The sequence below is a fragment of the Copidosoma floridanum genome, unplaced genomic scaffold (genome assembly GCF_036245765.1).
Source record: "Copidosoma floridanum isolate Cflo_tuat_1 unplaced genomic scaffold, Cflo_Japanese_pri ptg000013l, whole genome shotgun sequence".
NCBI classification, from domain to species: Eukaryota; Metazoa; Arthropoda; class Insecta; order Hymenoptera; family Encyrtidae; genus Copidosoma; species Copidosoma floridanum.
Genome location: NW_028321890.1, coordinates 38685546 through 38703853, shown reverse-complemented (window position 1 = coordinate 38703853; position 18308 = coordinate 38685546). Strand labels below are relative to the sequence as shown.

General features: G+C 34.7%; 3 protein-coding genes across 4 annotated transcripts; 1 reads left to right on the top strand and 2 right to left on the bottom strand.

Annotated features, from left to right (window-relative positions):
• Positions 1-779: 779 nt before the first annotated feature.
• Positions 780-3597, bottom strand: uri (unconventional prefoldin RPB5 interactor). 2 transcript variants are annotated; one of them, XM_089591405.1, is made up of 7 exons: positions 3572-3597; positions 2868-3034; positions 2504-2753; positions 2275-2424; positions 2054-2201; positions 1188-1902; positions 780-1124 (listed from the first exon to the last, which is right to left on the bottom strand). In XM_089591405.1, the coding sequence occupies exons 2-7, from the start codon at positions 2925-2927 to the stop codon at positions 1002-1004; spliced, it is 1446 nt and encodes a 481-aa protein (XP_089447531.1). In that variant the 5' UTR covers positions 2928-3034; positions 3572-3597; the 3' UTR covers positions 780-1001. The 2 variants fall into 2 exon arrangements, with proteins under 2 accessions (XP_089447531.1, XP_089447532.1); XM_089591406.1 differs by lacking the exon at positions 3572-3597 and adding an exon at positions 3218-3490.
• On the top strand, positions 3554-8905 carry brn (beta-1,3-galactosyltransferase brn). The gene is made up of 4 exons (XM_089591407.1): positions 3554-4228; positions 6248-7002; positions 7103-7876; positions 7957-8905. Exons 3-4 carry the CDS (start codon positions 7177-7179, stop codon positions 8550-8552), a joined length of 1296 nt encoding a protein of 431 aa, XP_089447533.1. The 5' UTR covers positions 3554-4228; positions 6248-7002; positions 7103-7176; the 3' UTR covers positions 8553-8905.
• Positions 8906-8925: 20 nt separating this feature from the next.
• Positions 8926-18308, bottom strand: Ziz (dedicator of cytokinesis protein Ziz). The gene is made up of 28 exons (XM_089591404.1): positions 18277-18308; positions 17983-18158; positions 17607-17835; positions 17377-17493; positions 17140-17309; positions 16980-17058; positions 16481-16912; positions 15739-16406; positions 15483-15644; positions 15327-15406; positions 15000-15253; positions 14631-14872; positions 14452-14548; positions 13996-14367; positions 13721-13936; positions 13504-13650; positions 13252-13441; positions 12874-13055; positions 12561-12799; positions 12060-12482; positions 11584-11947; positions 11326-11485; positions 11081-11241; positions 10669-10998; positions 10158-10562; positions 9706-10072; positions 9345-9636; positions 8926-9253 (listed from the first exon to the last, which is right to left on the bottom strand). The coding sequence occupies exons 3-28, from the start codon at positions 17703-17705 to the stop codon at positions 9016-9018; spliced, it is 6486 nt and encodes a 2161-aa protein (XP_089447530.1). The 5' UTR covers positions 17706-17835; positions 17983-18158; positions 18277-18308; the 3' UTR covers positions 8926-9015.

The window sequence follows — 18308 nt, the reverse complement described above, 5'->3', positions numbered from 1 at the left end:
TACTATAAGCTTGCCGGAATTATGCAAACCCTCATTTAGCGCTTTCACTCATCGTACTTTTACCTCGTATCGCTGTTTTTCTGGCCACATGCAGGTATATGGACAAGCAATTATAGCGATTAGCTTATTTATTAAATACTTAAATGGGTATACTTTTTCTTTTATTATCGTGATTAGAATGTCCTTATTAACGGAATAATCGAAAGTTAATTTATAAGTTGTCATTGTCAGTTTAATTGGCTTGTCGACTTTTTATTCCTCATTTCACTTGTTGCTTATTGTTGTTATACCCCCCATTGCAATGCTTGCAAATCGCATGTCACTAACATCACTATACATAATGTGTGTGTATATTGCAACGTTTTAGGATGAATCTAATTTGCGTGCAAAATTACTTGAGTTTTTACTCAATTCTTGCTAAAACAAAGTTTGAATGTCACAAATACTGTTGATAACTTTGAGGAAATAATATTCTGAGTAATTGAAGTATTAAAAATAGAAAAAATAATCTCGTGCACAAAATTTTGCCATGATAATTTATTCGACACCGACTTTTGTTGAGGAAATTGCAGCATACAGAATCAATAATATATAACTGTTGCAAATATTGTTCCGAGGGGGATTGACAGAGTCGTCAGAGGGGATAACTTTTCACTCTAGCTATAGGGACAGTACAAGAGGGAAAAGAGTGACAGGGTACTAGAAATGAGTATTGAGATACATAAAAAAACATCTGACAAGGGGGTATTGGTGGAATTAAATATAATGCAAATAAAAAATTATGCGCAACAATTTACTTGTATTTTTTCATAATCTAAAGTTATGTAAATATAAAACAGCAATTTGTATAAAATGTATTGACATTATGAGGGGTACAAAGAGCAAGTAAATAATTTTATTTTACATTCAAACAGAATTTAAGTCCATCGCGGAGCCTTCTAGAGTAATGAATAATATCTACATAATATTTATCATACAAAATTAAAAATTATAAAACAAAATTATTTTGTCTTTTCGTGTGTTCTTTCTAGTTTAAATCTGCTAATTGGTCGATTTTTATTAGTTTTTCCCAAAGATTCCGTCATAGGACTGTCGAAATTTTTTTCTTTAACGTCTTTAACTACCTGTAACATTGGACAAAAAATTTTAACACTTGTAATGTAAATTTTCCATTTAATTACACTTACAGTGATATAAGTAGACTTTTCAAGTTGATTATTTTCATCTTTGCATTCTCCTTGCAAAGTATCTTCTTCTATCAATGGTGTATTTTCATAAACATAATTAACATAATTTACATTCGATGAAATCTTGAGTATTGATTTAGGCTTGGAAAAAATGTCATAAACATCACTCGGATTATTTATGTCATTTTTATAATTATTTTTTAAATTTAAAGCTGTGGTCTGAGAATGCCTAAATTCAATCTTGATGAGGTCGTCTCCATTAGTTTTGACATATTTGAGTTCGTCGCCGTTAGCGACTGATTCTATTTCTACAAACTGAGGATCAGCGAAAGAAACCCTTCTTTCTGATTTTTTCAATTTTTTATCCTCATAACTCTTGTAATGCATTTCTTTTTCTGCGATTTTTTTACACACGTTATCTTCTTCTTTAATGATAGAAACTTCAAATTTTCCGCTTATTTTATTTACTTGATGATTTCTATAGGTACAATTATTACTTTCACCATGGCCATCACTGTTGTCATAGCCATTGTCGTCGTCATCATCACCATCATCATCACCATCATCATCACCATCATCATCATCATCATCATCGTCGTCGTCGTCGTCCTCGTTATCATCGTTTTCACACTCATTTTTATCTAAATTTTCATTTATAGGTTTTTTTATATTCCCTTCTGATGGTTGATGAAAAATACTTTCACTATTCTCCAGCCTGAGTATGTAGATGAGGTAAATTAAATAACAAAAAGTCACAATTATTAAAAAAAATTTCAAAAGTTTATTGTCGTGATTCGTCTTAAATAATGTAACAATTTAACAAGAAACTATAAAATCCACCAATTATTGTCAAATTAAAATTTTACCTATTTAATTTGTTAGCCAGTTCTTCTTGCAATTCCAACTCATCGAGTCGCTTGAATAGCTCATACTGGGTAATTTCGTTTTCCAAAGTTTTGCTGCTGGAGTTTTTCAATTTTTCTCGATATATTTTTTCCCTCGTTTTATGTTTATCTTTAAAAAATAATATATAATTAAATAATTATGCAAAATATGCAATAAAATACAATTTAATAATAGGAGTTACGTTTCCAATCTTGTAAGGTTTTTTCATCCCAAAATTCAACAATATCTTTACAGTCTTCAGATTCAAATGCACCGCAGTTCAGAGGTAGCATTCTTCGGACTTGAAGTAAATTTCTTTCTTCTTCAAGCTTTCTGATCATTTCATCAGAACCTATTTGAAAAAAATACGATATTTCATTGCTGAATAACTCATAAATTTTTTTTCCTTTCTGAGCAAAGAATTCACTTACTTTTGATTCTTCGATTGCATAACGCTATTGCTTGTTGGGCACTGTATTTGACGAAATATCCACCCCCGATGCAAACAAGTATTTCATTGGTGTGCATAAGCTTTCCTTTCATTAAAGCTCTCTTTCCAATTGGCACCATACAATTAACAGACAATTCCTGCACTAGTTTTTCTATTCCTTGAATTATCTGTAAGTGTTTTTCTTTGTGCTCTATCCAGGACTTTAGGCGACTCTCGTTTTGCTCTGTCTCCTGTAATTTTACATTTGGCACTATTAATGATATATTAATACACTATTAATACAAACAAACTAGATGGAAAAGTAAACGATTGATTATTAAAGATTTCTTGAATCACATGCTCACCTGCAAATACACTTGGTTCAATAGAGTTTGTTGATATGCCTGCAGTTTACTAAAGTCCATGGTTAAGCAGTTCAAATTATCTCCTATCAAGTAGATGACTGTTTTTCAAAAATCAACTCTTCAAGTGACTTATACCTGGTTATCCTTACAAGAATCGCACTAAAACCCTCATTTAAGAACAAAAGGGTCAGTATACCAAAACAAAACAATGAATAAATAACAAGGGTGACCTGCACGTGATGTAACCTGATGTAACAATTACTGTGAGCCGTAAGGCGCGCGGTAATCAATGTAACCAGTAACCAATAACCATGCAAAGTAAAGAGAGAGGAGGTCAGCACTATATTTACAGTCAGCAGTGTCAGGTGAGACGGCGGTGTCACGTGTCAGGGGGGGTATTGCGTAACTTCTACTCTTCTACACCACGCCACACCACAGACTGACGGTATGTTACTATTTACTTGTGCATTGTAACGTGACGTCAAGTTGTGGCGTGGCGTAGTGTAGGCTGTGTAGGTAGAATAAGTTTCACAATACCCCCCCAGCGCAGCCACCAACTAGTGAACTAGGTGCCAGCAGCTCATCAGGTAAGTATGTATATATACGTTCATTCTTGCCAATTGCCAATACTTATATAACATAATACAATATAACCCAATGCCGCAATAAAAATCCATCTTCTTACTACACTTATACCTACTTACTAGTTTACTACTAAGTATAGTATCCAGCCAGCAGCAAACGGCCGCGCTACTTAGCTCTCTCTTCCTGGTGCTCTCAAAAGAAAAAAAAAACGTGTGTCAATATCAAGTGATGGGTGAAAAACTTTTTTCATTGATTAATTAATTGATTGATTCATACAACATTTATGTACATGATTTTTAATAAACACCGTGTCACGTCGTTTGAGGTTTAAAGTCAAATGAATCGAGCTCTCAGTATCAAAATAAGACTGCGTGTGTAGAATTTGTATCTTCAATGTTCAATTTCCCCCCTCTCGAAGAGGGTAAGTATACTTCTACGGTTAGATTGATATATCGCATATCAGAGTCAGCCTCAGCCGTACCTATAGCTATTGACAAACAAGTACTTGGTATTGCATTCTCAATTTTCAACACTCATCAACAACATTATAATAACATGGTGTAGGGACCTAGGGACGTAGGGAGGTGTATTCTATTTGTGTACTATACCATTTTATTTGTGCATAAACACATTGACAATTTGGCACGTAATTGAAAAATATTATTGCATGCAAGCAGTACTTGGTTATTGTTGTGTGTGGTGCCCATGTGTGGTTGGTAGTGTTGGTACTTTGCTCTCGTACTGTCGTACTTATGTATCGATATATTCGCATTGATGTACGTTGTAGGTATTAGTAAGTATATTGCGTTACGAGTTGGGGGACTTGGGGGTTGAGGGTTGGGGCTCGGGCACATGAAACCGCGTAAAGCGTAATGCGTATCGCGTATCGCGTAAAAGTAAGGAAGGTTAGCCTCGCGTATCGCGTAAGTGTGACGTAGAGGGGAGTTGACCAAGCTGCTGTCTTGTCAACAAAAAAAGCTTTCGAAGTTCTCAACGCAAGTGAATTATAACCTGCGTACATGTCAAAAAAAAGTTTTCAAGTATATACTTCTTTTTTTCTTTTTATTTGAGAGCCGTTAATACATTTCATACAGCTTAATCATTACACTTTTCACTTTTTCTTTGCGATATTGGGTCATTGCGTAGGTCGTATAGACTTTCCACAATTTTCCCAAAGTTCTTACGATTTATTTTTCATCCATGTCAGAAATTCGGTTAATTATACAATTGATACTGTAATTGTTGTTGTTGACATTAGCTGCTGACTGTATTTACAGCTTGCATACTTTATTTACGCTATACGCGAAAAAATTTGTCATCGCGCACATGGGTACAAAAATACGGGCGTAACTTTATTTTTGCCATGAGTGCGAGCGAGACAGCATGTGCAAAGCCAACGAAATACTCGCTGTAATTGGTTTAAAAACACTTACGCGCGTATTTTTTACTTCCATGTGCGCGATGACAAATTTTTTCGCTTAAAGGCGTAAAGCGTACCTTACCTAACTTTCCCTGTTCCTATAATTTTACGCGATACGCTTTACGCTTTACGCGGTTCCATGTGCCCGAGCCCTTACGAGGCCGTAAAGTGGCTGATGTACGGCCGCGTGCCGCGTGGAGTGTGTCGACATCACGCAGCCGTCCATCAGCCACCTTACGGCCGAGTGACGTAAGTATACAATTTTTGTAGATTCTTTGGCCAATTTTAAGACAAAAAGTATTCTTGTCATTTTTTCGTAAAACCCTTCTTTTACGAGTAAAAAATTCACGAAGTTTCGAAAAACAGGGTTTTTCACGAAATTCGACCATGCGTTGCACATTCATTAATGCACATTTTTTAATCCAACACGGCTTAAAACTTTCGTATAATATAGTACTACAATAATATGGAATGAGCAATGTATGATTTGAGTTGGATTTTTATCTAGCAATGCCTCATCGTTAGGTCTATTGCGCGCTTACGCGGTAAGTATGTACTGGAGACCACGCATGAGAGTTCATTATGTTTATTTATAAAGAGCTGCATTTAAACTTTCTTTCGATATTCTACTGTAAAAAGGAAAAAGGGTAAGTAGTAAAACAAGTTTATGCAATGCAAATGATAAACTGAGACTAAGAATTCAGTTAATTTAAGTTAATATGTCACCTAAATGCTTCATGTTGTAAAATGTACAAATTGTAGATAACACTAATATTTGGGTTATTGGGAATTATTTATGCATTTATTAGATTCTTGTTGCTAAAAACATGATAGATAAATAAAAAAAAAATTTTGTTTAAACAAATTGTTTAACAATATGCTACCTAACAATTTTTATGATGTGCATCCTTAGACATTCAAATAAGAAGTGAAAATACCGGAAGAAAGTTTAAATGCAGCTCTTTATAAATAAACATAATGAACTCTCATGCGTGGTCTCCAGTACATACTTACCGCGTAAGCGCGCAATAGACCTAACGATGAGGCATTGCTAGATAAAAATCCAATTCAAATCATACATTGCTCATTCCATATTATTGTAGTACTATATTATACGAAAGTTTTAAGCCGTGTTGGATTAAAAAATGTGCATTAATGAATGTGCAACGCATGGTCGAATTTCGTGAAAAACCCTGTTTTTCGAAACTTCGTGAATTTTTTACTCGTAAAAGAAGGGTTTTACGAAAAAATGACAATACTTTTTGTCTGAAAATTGGCCAAAGAATCTAAAAAAAATTTTTTTATGTCAAAAAAATGAAAATTTCTTATTTGTTTATAAAAAATGTTTATAACAATTAATCGGCCAACTTTACAGCCAAGCACCTTCGAAAATCGGATTCAGCGCATCAAAATACATAAAAAAAACTTTGGTGCAGCCATGGACCTCCATCGGCTACGAAAAGTACCCTGGCTCCCAGACTATTACCTACAAGTAACTCGAAACTTGAAATAAATTTTGTTAAAAAAACACGTAGTGGTTATTTTGATTACACGTACACAAGAGACGAGAAACAGATCATACGGTAAACGAGTAAGAGAAGGTAAAAAAACGGGCAACGCTATAAGTATTTAATATAGGCGTGAACCGACTCGACGCAACGATAAAGGCGGATAGCAGAAGGCATTAAAAGGTGAAAAGACAATGCGCACTAAGCACTAACATGCGTCTGGCCGTCAAAAAAAAATACAACTATACAACACAACACTTGGCCGCCATATATATACATGGATGCCAATATTCGTTATAGATGTCATATATATATAGATAGATAATCAGTGTGCAATTGTGCATTTGAGAGCATGGACCTCGTAGAAGCGCCTCGCTCAGCGGACGGTAAGAAATCCAGCGGCCGTACACATTTGTCGCTTTACGTCCTATACTAAGCGGACGTAAACAACAAACTTTACCGTCGGGGATCGGGGATGACGAAAAAAATATATACATAACTTTTCTGAATACGTTTCAATATTCCACCATAAGTATGCTCTCTTTCTCAGTGCAACGTGCAATCGTAATTGAGCAGTACTTGGCAGTAAAAGGCAACAATCAACACTTGAAGTGACATTAAAGTGAGCATGAATTTTGTCTACTTTTTATAATTTATCGCATTACTAAATAAAGGTCAAGTATTTGACAAAAATAATAACACAAAAAACATTCATGTTGCAGATTATTGACGATCAAATTTTATTATTTTACCATGTGAAGGACAATAATGGTGCCAAAAACATAATTTTACTAAAATGCATTGCATACTGCGACCTGCTTGTACAAAAATTGCAAAATTATTTTTTGCAATCAAGTTGAGGCACATTTGCATAGGATGTAGTTTAATTTTTATTTTAGATTTTTTTGGTCTTTTCACTCATATGTTTGAAGTGACATTTGATGAAAATTTCTCATATCCATACAAAGGAGATATACATGAATTTGTAGCTGCTTTGCGTCACAATGAAAAACCATCAGTTTCACCAATAAACATTTACAATTACACATTTATTCGTGATATCCGTAATAAATGTTTAGAACCAAGATTTCAAACATTACGTATAGTCCTGTTGGTAAAATCTGCAGTTGAAAACTTTGCCAACAGAATAGCTATTCGTCATTCATGGGGATTTGAAAAAAGATTCTCCGATGTGCCACTGAAAACAATATTTCTACTGGGTGTACACTCTAATGACGATCAAGTAAAAGCAAAGATTGACGCGGAATCAATTAAATATCAAGACATTGTTCAAGCTGATTTTCAAGATTCGTATTATAACAATACCATAAAAACTATGATGGGTTTTCATTGGGCTTTCAAGTTTTGTCTCAACTCAAAATATTACGTGTTTGTTGACGATGACATGTACATTTCTGTGAAAAATATCTTGAAATTTTTGAAAAATCCAACTTTATATCCCGATTATTTAAAAGACGGTGTTAATTTTAATGAAAGTAAGTACACCCCACTATGTGCATTAATTGTGCAGAATGCTAGCACCGTTTATGGCGACCTAATGCGTATTTTTTTCTAGGAGCAATTGAACCGTTCAGAAAAAAGAGATCTCTGATTGGACTAAACGCTGAAATTACTGGCAACAAAAGTAACGGATGGTTGTACAAGTCACGTTATGGCTATAAAAAACTCGATTCAAATAGTACAGTTAAATTTGTCGAAATAACAAGGCCAAGGATAAAAATGTCATCTCGAAAGAGGCGACAATTATTTGACTTTGAATTGCCAGAAGACGTTAGATTATTTGCTGGATTTACATTTAGATCCGCGCCTCACAGGCACAAAAGTTCAAAGTGGTATGTTTCATTAAAAGAATACCCATATCATTTATGGCCACCATATGTAACAGCTGGATCTTATGTATTATCAAAGGAGGCTCTTTTGGACATGTATTTTGCTAGCATGTATACTAAATATTTTAGATTCGATGACATCTTTTTGGCTCTCGTTGCAAAAAAAGCCGGAATAGAACCGTTTCACTGCGAAGAATTTCATTTCTACAAGAAAGATTACACAAAGTATAACTATAAATATGTAATCAGTTCGCACGGCTACGGCGACCCAGATGAATTATTGAAAGTTTGGAACGAACAAAAAGCATTGGGCAATGCTTGATTTTATTTTTTATTTCGACACTTTTTTCCCAGTAGCTACTGGTTGTTGGGTACGGTATTTGTGACGATCGCTCGAGGCAGTTTAGTACATTTTCGGCGCTTAAAAACCTATCATCGAAACAAGTGAAATTTTTTTACTACCTCTGAAATTATTTTCTTGTACACTTGTACATGAAAGAAAAAAAAACGTAATTATGTATAGTTGTATAATAAAGTTTGAGAATTCTCTAATATTAAAGAAAAAAAATAAATGAACAAAAGTGTATTTAATCAAGAGTTGTAGATTTTTTTGTTTCATTTTATCACACATGTATAAAAAAATTTTTCTAAATATACAAAGAGCAAAAAGGTACAAATAATTTACCCAATAAATATCCTTGGTAATAAAAATTTGCTACTTATTTATTTTGTGATGTCGTCTAATATATACTTAATAATGCACCCGTCAGTCTTTAAATTAGCTCTCAAGCTGTGCTCGAATGGCTGTTTGTCGTGCCACTGATGGCACTAAAAAGAGCCGCGCTGTTACGTTTAAAATTATTGGCATGTTCGTCTGGCCAGACCGAATCTCCCAATACTGATGATAAGTTGTTGCACAACTTTTGGTAGTTTTCACGCAGCACTTCCTGATACTGATACTGATCGCACGAAATTAATTTGCTATTTATTTGAAGAGCCGTGCGACAAATTTTCACAAATTCTCTGAGAAAACAAAAACAAAGAAAATAGTCAATGAGGGCATTGATTGGGTATACTTTGTGAGTGAGCGTAAATAAACGTATACTCTTTTTACCCAAACACATCTTTCAATTCTAAAACCAAGTCATCGGGATAATTGCAGCGCAGCGTAGGATTCAAAAATGCACATGCATACGCCAGAGGGCCCGCATTCACCGTAACGCATACGCTGCCTTGAAGCTTGAGTTGTAATTTTTTTAAATCTACAGGCTTCGTCAACGTCACATTCTGCAGTTCTTGAACTTGTTGTCTCATCTCGTCCAGAGCAACTTGTATCGGGCTTAATTCGATAGTTTTCTTTGATATTATTTTGATGCGTTTTTTAACATAGGGAAATGAGCGTTGAGCTATATGAAAGGAATAAAAAAGTACAATATCAGAAAATGCTCAAAGCAACCAAGAAATTATGAACTTACTTGTCAAAATAGTACGCCGTTTCCACTGATCTTGTGGGCTTGCTCGGCTTTTCGCACAGTCCCGCGTAAAAGGCGTTTCAAACATGAAGCAGTCAATGTCGTGATTTCTTTCAAACTCCGTTTGGCGGGCCTCGGGTTCGGCATTATCGTCATGATGGTAAGGTGTAACATGAGTTACTTGAATGTGAGCTATTGTCGAATTTAATTCGTCGACGCTAGTGTCACCAGAGTCCATGATTATCTTGACGTTTTCGCAGCCAAACTTTTTGGAATACAAGTCGCGCAGACGTTCCGAGATTTCTGATAACGAAGTAACTTTAGGCTCTTTGTATATGTACTCGGCGCCATGCTCTCGTTCAAAGTGGGCCTAATAATATTCGTGTAATAATTTTGCAACTGTAGAAACAAAAAAAAATATATATATGTATATGTATACATGTATATATATTTACCAATCCGAAGAAAGAGACTTTGTAAAATCGTCCGAGCAGTCTTTTTCCACTTTTATTAACTTGCACGACTTTACTGTACGCCTGGGTCAGATGTGAATAGCATTTAGCCAAGGCCTCGTAATTTCTGTCCCTCTCATAAATCGGTACAATCAAGTGATACAATTGACCAAGTATTTCGAATCTTTCTGCTCTATCCAAAATTTCCGTACAAGACTCCAACTGTTGAAGCAGCACTTGGCTATTATAATGTATATCTTGGATGCCGGTATCGAATTTCAAATCTTTTTCATCTCTCGATATATTTTTTGATATCCCATCAAAAGCCTCTGCCCCCCAATCGTTTAAATTCTTCAGTTTCAAGTATTCCGCCATAAGCGCGGCAATGTGTAACTGACAGCAAGCAGCCTGCATTTCGAGTCCATTATTATTATTATTTTTTATCAATATTATAATGATAAACATATTAATGAGGGAAAAAAAATAATAAATTTGCCTTCCTAGGTATATGTACCTCGGAGTAGTTGCCGTGTTCCACGTGGCTTCGTGCCATCGTTTCGAGCCACGTGTGTCTTAATTCAGGTGTACTAGCATATGAATTTGCGAGTCTGTATTGCAGGTCGAGCAGCATTTCGGTATCATTTTTGTGCTCCCGCATTTGTGTCGTGGACATTAACACCGTTCTGATTCGTTTGATCAAGTCTTGGACCTCAAGAAGAAAATTCGTTCCTTTCATAACTTTATCCGAAGAAGCATAACTATTCATTAACGATAACGATTCTTGAAATCGTGGATTATTCAAATTGATTACGTTTCGCAAGAGCTGAGAAACAGAAATGATTACCTATGGACAACGAAATGCGATAATTTAATGATTTTTAATTATTATTATTATTAAACGATGTGAGGATCTTATTCGTATTTACTTGCAAGTGGACTCTTGTTAAGCCAATTCGGTTGGTGAATTCGAAATTGCTTCGCATGAGCAAATAAAGCAGGGCGCACGACTCCTGCCTCACAGAATTTAATTTACTGTTGCAACGTCTTAACAGTTCGTAACATAATCGTCCACATAACAGTGCGTTACCTGTAACAACACGTGAATAATATTAATACTGCCATTGGCTCGAAATCGAGAAAAATATTAATTTCGGCAAGTAACAATACTTACCTCTGAACAAAATTACAGAAAAATTATTCAAAAACGACCTCATTGCCGCAAAAACGTGACGCAACAAATTTTCAGATTGATCGATTTGTAGAAAAGTCAAGTAAATATTGACAATTTGTTGTACGATAGAATCATTTCTATCGTTTTGCAATAATGCATCCTGTTAATCATATTTCCTTAAATGTAGGTACAATTTGGTGATCGTGTATATATAAATAAAAATGCAAATTTAATGGGTCACATGGTATTATGATGTACCTCAAAATGTCGACAGAATAATCCCAAACAGTCGAGAACGACGAGTCCAACTTCCACGGCCAAGTTGGCCTGTATTTTTGTACGTTGCTTTTTTTTACCGTCATCGTCATTATCATTATTGTTGTTGTTATTATTATTATTATTATTATTATATACAGATCTATCACCAAGGACAGTTAAATTTTGAGATTGCAACGTATTGGAGGCAGTGGAATTGTTATTTGAAATTTCAAGGGGCGTTATCCTGGCGGGTAAAGTCATAGCCTTGGTTGACTTTGGTTTGATGGAACTATCTTGATGGTGATGAATCGATATCACAGCTTGTTGTTCTTTACCAGTATATTTAAAATGATGTAAACTTAACCTGTCACAATGAAATGAAATAAATTAATGTTAACAATACTGCAAGCTTGCAAATTCAATTATTCTTTGTAGCTATAAAAAGTAAAATAATGATAACAATAACAATTTCTTACTCCATCACTGACAAAAATTTATGTATTTCAACGTCACTACATTGTTGCCACCAAACTTTTAAATGCTCTTCTTCCAAATGCTTGATTACAAATAAAAAACAAATCAATAAATTTTGCACGTCTACATTTGAAAATTTATCTTTTCTAGGGGTAACGAACGCAGCCGAACCCGACGAACTAATGGACCGCGAGTGTTTTTTTTTTTCCTCATCGATTAAGTCATGATTCATTTCTAAAGACATCATTATTTCTTGAGATGGCATCGGTTGAACCGATAAATTAGTTGTTTCCGGCAAATCTGCTTGGGCATTACGGACCTTACAAGCATTGCCCATGGAATTGTGTCCAGCTATGGCTGCCAAGTATGCAGAATTTCGAACGTTGACGCAATTTTTCAGTGGTGAATCCGTTTGTGCTAAACACCTGCGAATACAAAATTTTGGCGTGAATTTGATCTTACACGTATATTTATATAGGTGTTGGTGTATCTATATACCTTACCTGTTGAGTGACAATTTTATCGGTGTACTCGTCGTTGTAACAACATCATCGACATTGTCACTTCTTAAAATGGTCAAATTGTTTGAGCACGATTGACAAGAACAGGACGCGAGACAACTAGTGTGGCGAGCATTTGTCCATTTATCGATTAAGTCGTCGACAGTTTCGAAACGATCAAAAATCTCCAATGTTATGCTCAATAATGGTATATACAAATACACTACTCTACTCATGCGACCCTGCAATACATGATGGTACAATTATTGTTTTACATTAAATAGGTACTTGCAAGCGTTTATCGTTTTCATTAAACCTTATCTTGATATCTATCATCCGATTCGTGCTTGGCCAATAAGTATTTGAGCGTAGAAATGGCCATGGTTCGAACAGATTCTGCTTCACTCAGAGAGATTTTCAATTGTTGCAACACTAGTCCTACGAGAAAGTGGTGTTTGCAAAAATTTTCAGATAAATAATAATCGTCGTATAACGAATCTAAAAAGGTTAAAATAAAATTGATTAAACGATAAAGATGCTTTAAATTAACGTATTGTGAACAAAGGGAAAATCAACAAGGTACCGTCATTTTCATCTGCAGTATCGTTTACCCCTACAAAAACGGACAATAGATAACGAGAAAAAAGAAAAAAAAAATTTATCTTTATTGTAATCATTTATAAAAACCTATTACCTTTGGATAGTACTCGGGTGTGCATTAATGGTAAATTAAAGATAACGTAATGCTCGTGGGAACAAATTATGCGAAGAAATTTGAATTTTAAATCTTGCAGTACGTGAGTGGCCGAGCTCGTAGAGAATTTCATTATGTACAAATTTATTAATTTAAAAACAAAGCCTCTGTCCATGAATGTCAGACAACGCTGAAATACATAAAAATTTTGGTTTGAACGTTCCTTGAAAATTTATCCTTTTTACTTTTTACCTTGAAAAATTGAGCACAACTTTCGTTGAGCGTGTGACTTTCCATAGGTGCATCCTTACATTTGTTTTCAATGTACGATGAAATCATTAGCAAAAAAGTTTCAATTTGCTGCTGATAATCTTTGGAAAATCTTTCATATCGATTTATCTGCAATGTAATGATCATTAAAAGGAGCTTAAAATCCTTATAGCTGTAAACGTTAACAAGATACTTTTACCTTTATGCGCTCCAAAGCAAAGAGATATTGAGCCATGCTTTTAATTATGAGGTTGAAAATAAGTCTCGAATGGCGGATAAATTTTTGTAAAAATACCAAGTCCACGTTTATCGGTTGTAATAAAACTGACAAGTATTTCACGAGACGTTCGTGAACTGTTGGGGAAGTTGCATCGTTCGGTTTGGATTTGCAGCTGATGATTGATGAAAAAACAAACTGGAACATTGAATGAAGACATGTTAATTGGTTTAAAAATAAATTGGTGCGAGCATCACCTTTTCGTAAGAAAACAATATCTCTTGATGACCCGCTTCATATACCAAGTTAACCATATGAATCAATAATTTGACAATACACTGGCCCACTTCGTCGCTTGTCCGAGAGGTCAATAAAGTAAATAATTTATTTAAAATTGTCGGTAAAAACTTTACGATGGATCCCAATCCAATGTCGTAAGCCGATCTCAATACTTTGCAAGTTTCTGAATCAGACGGCACGGAAATTGGCACAGATTTCAACATTTTTTCTACATGAGCAAATAGGTTGTGCAAGTTGATATCACTAGTCAAAACTGTTGAATTGATTTGCAGCGATACAGTGAATATCGACTTTTGAAAATCTATCCATGATATTTCTGGACCAGCATTCTGAAAAAAAAAAAAAAAAGAAAAAAAAATGTACCGTAATCTTGATTTATCACTAGTTCTCGAGTTATAAGCTTTTCGACGCACTCCTCTACCAAGACCCAGGGACTGAATGGATAAATATCCTTCTGGTAAATCCATAGCCACTGGCAATACGTATTTACTGGCATCCGTCAAAATGAGACTGAAAAATCAATTAAGCTTGATTTAATGAAAAACAAATATTTAATACAATAACAAAAAAAAAAAAAAAAAAAACGCATTACCGGCCTTTATTCAGCAAAGGTAGCCAAGAGTAACCAATGCAAGACTCAACTTTGCATTCTTTCTTTTTGTTAACATCGCAACTTATGTGATAAAATGTAAAAAGCAAATGATGCTTGGCGTGAAGCTGAAGTGGAAGTCTGATTTTTATTTCTTCGTACCAACACGGAGTTGCATTATGATGTAAAACGGAACAAGAAGTTCTCGAAATAAAAAGAGTAGAGCCGGGACGCCCATAAATACACTGGAAATAAAAAGAAAAAAAAAAAAAAAAGAAACGTTAATCAAAATCAACAATTACATACGAATTTTTTGTTAATGAATGTACCAACAAACAGTTTAAGATAATAAGACAAATTTTTAAAGATTACTTTTAAAGGTTGCGTCGTTTCGGCGTCATCATCCCTCATCTCCACAAAGCACGCAATATTTCTTGCTCTATTAAATATTTTTTGAGTGTCAAATGCGAGATTCTGTGGATATACATAAAGGTTGTTGATGTATGCCGTGAATGGGTAAATATTTTTTTCAGATACACCGTCAAACTCTGCAACTTCCACGGTAACTTTCGACGTCGGTGGAACAGGAAACGGATGCAAAGGTTCCAAAAAAGTTGATAATGTATCTGAAATAAATTTAAAAAGATTTCCAACAACCAAATAAAGACGTTGTTTCGCATAATAATGAAATATCTTTACTTTCTGGATTTTTGGTTACAGTTTCCATTTTTATTTTTATTCTCCCAGGTATCACGGCCAATTTGCTGAATTTATCTGATCTGTAAACAAAAGAGAGATTTGAAAATGTTTGAAATATGCATAAACTTGGGTGTGTGTTTATACAATCAGACCTACTTTCTGTAATCCGAAAGTAATTTTAATAATTCCTCATCTTTAATTTTGTTCCCATCTTGCCGATAAATAGCTGGGAAATCCAAGCACGTTTCCAATTCGTTACTATACAAACGAAATAGCGGCTTGGCAGACCAAGCAAAAGGCATTCTATAGTTTTGTAATCTGGAAAACCAAAAGGCGTCCATTCAGTACGTAGGTGTATTCTCGTGCAGCGATGCTTATTCAAAAATCGATAAAGTCAGTGTTATACTCATACCGTTGTAAATAAGCTTGCATTTGCTTATGCGCTTTCGCACCTAAGCGAGGGTCTTTGTCAGCCCGTACATAAGCGTCGACAATTTGATGCGCGTTGCCTTGTAAAATTTTTTCTATCCTTACAACGAGAAATATATCTGGATGAGGATCACTGATGTTAATTACCGCTTGCTTGAGATCGTTCAACCAAACAGCCTCAAACCCATTGAATTCTCTACACAATTTGAAAGTGCCTTCGTCATTGATGTCCGTTGAACCATTTGATTCCGCGTATTTAGCATTTTTGAAAATTTGACACGCAAAATCGTTATTAACGTTGAAATAAAAGTTTTCGCACAGCTTACGATTTTTTTTCACATCAAACACGCTTAAAGTGGTAAAGTACGGCTCGACTTGATTCGAGAACTCACTATCGTTGATTGAAGCTTGCAGTTTGAACGTAATGCTTTCACATTTTATAAAAATTCTTCTGTTAAACTGTTTTCTATAGGGTTTCGAGTCGTTTTCATTGAGCAAAGAAAACTTTTTGCTATTCTGAAATAAGTACATGGGAAATAATCGTTTTCTCTGTTTTTTTCTTTCAGACCCAATACTCGCATCTGTCTCTTGAGAATATCGTATCAGTTGCGGATTCATACTTTGCTCCAAACTCTTTAATGTACCGAAAACCTAAACAAATTTACACACTCATAGCATATTAATGGATCAATGTATCCAACACAAGGAACGAAACTGTGTCTTACTTGATTAGATTGTGATTGCGTCATGGAGGTTTTTTCTAACCAGGCCGCGTGGTTTTCTTCTTGCTGCTTGTAATGTTGAAGCACATCATTCAATTTGGCGATCCAATCTTGCAGCTCATTTTCATTGTCGGTAGCCAAAACATATGACTTGTGAGGCCCAGTCATTTTTAGTTCAAAACAATATTTTCCTCTTTTATTGTTTCGTACAATTTCCGAACAAAAATCTAAATTGGCAATTTTGACGTCCGTTTTTTTATCATCTTTGGAAAATTCTAAAACATACGTGCCATCGATTTGCTGTCTGAGATGGCAAAAGCGTCTTTTGAAGGACTTTGATCCAATGCTGGAAAATATGATTCGATCGCTGGACCCGATCTCGGATCCCTTCATCAGATAACCCCGCTTGTCAAGGCCGTTTAAATTTGTCATTGCCTCCTAAACATAAACAAAGTTGTACTAATAATTAAATAAAATAATGAACTTTGCAATAAATATTCACCTTATCGATTTGATCAATTTGGATGTCCATTTCGTAGACTTGATTTTCCAAATCATTTTCGTACATTTCCTCTTTCACGCTAATTTGTCAAATTATTTGAATGAAACGATTAAATCATCAAGTATTAAACTGCACACAATGTATGGGGTAAATTACTTACCAAACAAGATCAAAATATGAACCACTGTAAGCTGAATATTTATAATGAATACAATTCCAATCAGTAGAGTAACTATTGATGCACTCTTTGGTAAATATACTGATTTCATCTGGGATTTCTGCTGGTACACTGGGAACAACGGTGCGATGATCTCGAGGAATGGCAACTTGCTACAAAAGTATAATTATGTTATGTTTATCAGTTTTTTTATACATTGGATAAAATAAAGTTACTCACTGTAACATCATCTATTGGATACAACAGCAATTTTCGATACTTATCATTGATTATGACAGTTTTATTTTTAACAATAAAGCTTTCAAAATCTATAGGTTCGATTACATGTAATTTACTCTAAAAACGTAACAGCAGATAATAACATAAAAGTAACATTTGCTAGTTTCAAACGAATTAGCAATAATAATAATTATATTGACAATAATAATAAATTTATGTTAAAGAACAACCTGGCAAGTTTTTTCACGCACAACTTGAGAAACGGTCTCACGAAGTTGTGCAGCCATTCCAGGCTTTCCTAAGCCTTTTGTGAATTTCCTTTCGCTCATTTTTAATTATTCAATTTTCTTCTATATACAGGCAAAAGTAAGTATTGACAGAGACGAAAGTGATTCATTCTGTCAATTGTCTTGAACGTACGTGAGACAAACTATATCGACAAATTGATATTGAAATTTTCTGTAAATTAAAACACTGTTACATGGGGAAGAATACTAACACGTAATAAATTGTTTGATTAAACAAATTAAAAGCCTGTACAAATATACGATCGGTTTCGCGTAAGCGAAAAATCTCCCAATAAACCTGTAAATCTTTATTACTTACTAAAGGGGGGTGCAAAAATTCTTCTGTCGGCTCCTTATAATGCGATAAGCCATTTCTGTTGATATTGTATTTTTCGCGTACTCCAAGCGTAGGTCGTTTCAGCGTATTATATACTTGAATACCATTTTGTGTACGCGACATCGGAAGTACCGCACACGCAAGCTCGAATCTTCACACTGCGCATTAAAGTGTTAAAAATAATGTGTAAAAATCAAGTCAATTACATGTGTTCAATAATCTTTATAATTTAGGTTACACTATATGGTATAAATATATTAATACTTAAACACCTACGTTGAGGTTGTCAACATGTATGCACGTCATAA

Excerpts from the sequence above, each read along its gene's own strand:
- uri (XM_089591405.1), bottom strand. The coding sequence starts at position 2,927 with ATGGACTTTAGTAAACTGCAGGCATATCAACAAACTCTATTGAACCAA. Across the intron at positions 2,202-2,274 it reads AACCTTACAAGATTGGAAAC|ATAAACATAAAACGAGGGAA; the intron begins GTAACTCCTATT and ends TATTTTTTAAAG. Across the intron at positions 1,903-2,053 it reads CTGGCTAACAAATTAAATAG|GCTGGAGAATAGTGAAAGTA; the intron begins GTAAAATTTTAA and ends CTACATACTCAG.
- brn (XM_089591407.1), top strand. The coding sequence starts at position 7,177 with ATGCATTGCATACTGCGACCTGCTTGTACAAAAATTGCAAAATTATTT. Across the intron at positions 7,877-7,956 it reads CGGTGTTAATTTTAATGAAA|GAGCAATTGAACCGTTCAGA; the intron begins GTAAGTACACCC and ends ATTTTTTTCTAG.
- Ziz (XM_089591404.1), bottom strand. The coding sequence starts at position 17,705 with ATGAGCGAAAGGAAATTCACAAAAGGCTTAGGAAAGCCTGGAATGGCT. Across the intron at positions 13,442-13,503 it reads GTTGTGCTCAATTTTTCAAG|CGTTGTCTGACATTCATGGA; the intron begins GTAAAAAGTAAA and ends TATGTATTTCAG. Across the intron at positions 12,483-12,560 it reads ATAAAATTGTCACTCAACAG|GTGTTTAGCACAAACGGATT; the intron begins GTAAGGTATATA and ends TTGTATTCGCAG.